Source organism: Rhea americana, unplaced genomic scaffold (assembly GCF_003343005.1).
Source record: "Rhea americana isolate MKP2758 unplaced genomic scaffold, rheAme1 scaffold_1159, whole genome shotgun sequence".
NCBI lineage: Eukaryota > Metazoa > Chordata > Aves > Rheiformes > Rheidae > Rhea > Rhea americana.
Genome location: NW_028185216.1, coordinates 2824 through 4846, shown reverse-complemented (window position 1 = coordinate 4846; position 2023 = coordinate 2824). Strand labels below are relative to the sequence as shown.

The window sequence follows — 2023 nt, the reverse complement described above, 5'->3', positions numbered from 1 at the left end:
AGTGGTATTGAAAATGTGTTAGCAGTATGCAGCAGAGAATAGAGGAAAACACTGCCCCAGGCAGCTGTGGCCATCTTGATACAAGCTCTACTGCCCATGAGGGTCCCATAGTGCAGGGGTCTGCAGATGGCCACAAAGCGATCGTAGGCCATGACAGTGAGGAGAGAATACTCTGCTGACATAAAGAAGACAAAGAAAAAGACCTGGGCAGCACATCCTGAGTAGGAAATGGCCCTGGTTTTCCAGAGGGAATTGGCCATGGATTTGGGGAGAGTGGTAGTGATGGAGCCAAGGTCGAGGATGGAGAGGTTGAAGAGGAAGAAGTACATGGGGGTGTGGAGGTGGTGGTCGCAGACTACRGCTGTGATGATGAGGCCGTTGCTCAGGAGGGCRGCCAGGTAGATGCCCAGGAAGACTGAGAAGTGCAAGAGCTGCAGCTGCCACGTGTCTGCAAATGCCAGGAGGAGGAACCCATTGGAGGAGCTGCTGTTGGACATTTTCTTCTTCTGGGCAGAGGAGACTATCTAAGGGGGGAAAGCAGCGACAAGCCAGGAGAGACTTTTCTGATCAAAACTCTTTCCTTTCCTCACAGATAGCCCCCCATCAACACACACACACTCTCACACACACWCGAGCTCCAGTTTGAGTGTGTCATGAGCAGGAGAGTGTTCTGCCCATGGGCTCCAGAAGGGTCAGTTCATCTGTAATGTAGAAYGGCCATTYGGCATCTTCACATCTRATTCTGAGGCATTTTGACCAGTAAAGCAACAGCCTCACTTTGGGGGGAGGGGGGAGAGAATGAGCTGGTTTATTTGCTTTTCTGCTCTGCAGGATACTGATTCCCACTGATCTCAGTGTGAAGAATTTTGTCCTGAGAGGCAAAAGCGCTCCCTATGCCTTAGGACAGATCCAACACACTGGTCTCCACATCAGACCCATTCCCAGCTGACTTCAGCATGCACCACTCTCAGCTAGGCAACAATCTCAAGCGCCCATGGCCTGTGCTGACCGTGGTGTCCACTTGCAAAGCACAGATTTCCAAACTCACCTCCCTTTCTCAGCTCAGATATTCCGAGAGTGATGGAGAGGCTGTGACGTAGCACATGGCTCTGATGATCAGAAGGACTCTGTGACGTGGCTCTGGTATGGAGAGAGAACTCAACATTCAGTTTCTAGACAARGAGATAYAGTGCTTATTTCAGCTGCCCACATACAGCCACCCCCAGCAGCATTTCCAGTTCCTTAGCATCTCTGTGCCTTCGCATGGGACACTCAGCCATCACAAATGTCCTACAGAAGAGCTAYGCCCTTCTTGAGGGCAGCCATGCAGCCTGGCAGCACACAACAGGGAGAGTCAAGTGTTTTAAAGGCAGAGCCTCCTGAAAGGACAATCAGCTCGTTCTCCAGCCCCCCAGACTGTGCTGCTTTATGCCTCAAATCCAAGAAGGGATCCTCATCCTCTCACTCCATGTAAGACAACACTGCAGCAGGAACTGCAGGGYCTGTGTCAGASTCTGTAGCTGAAAATTTGCTCCCCAGAAAGCCCAAGAGCAAAAACAAGAGCAGCCCGGATGAGGAGGAAAACAAGGAGCAACACAGTGATGCTTCTGCCTAAGGGGGCAAAAAGAGAAAGAGAGCAGCACACTGAGGAAGGTCTCCCCCAAACCCAGCTGTGCACCACACTTCCCAGAGGGAGTCATCACAGGGCGGTTGTTCCCAGCCCCTTCRTCATATTTTAGGAAATAGGCATGTGGAGAGATGCTCCTCTCCTCTTCTGGGGCTCTAGCTGCCAAAAAGGCAATTTGTGTCCTAGATCCCAGGGCCTTGAGGGCAGAGATTGGCAGAGGAAAGATGAAGGGCGCTTGCTGAGGGGAAAGCATCTGCACCGCAGGGGCTAGCAGAGRATTYCCTGCATCCCAACCTCGCATGAAGTTTCTCATAGCAGTTTCCTTTTGCTCTCTGACCRTATCTCTGCTGCTTGGACATGTCCTTGCTGGGAGCTCGTCCTCTGCCCCACGCAGAC

General features: G+C 51.9%; 1 protein-coding gene across 1 annotated transcript; it reads right to left on the bottom strand.

The window, feature by feature from the left end:
• Positions 1 to 91: 91 nt before the first annotated feature.
• LOC146600785 (olfactory receptor 14I1-like) lies at positions 92 to 497 on the bottom strand (the record flags this gene model as incomplete). Its single annotated transcript, XM_085317950.1, has 1 exon — positions 92 to 497. A coding segment is annotated over exon 1 (406 nt), but the record flags the coding sequence as incomplete, so codon positions are not given.
• Positions 498 to 2023: the final 1526 nt, after the last annotated feature.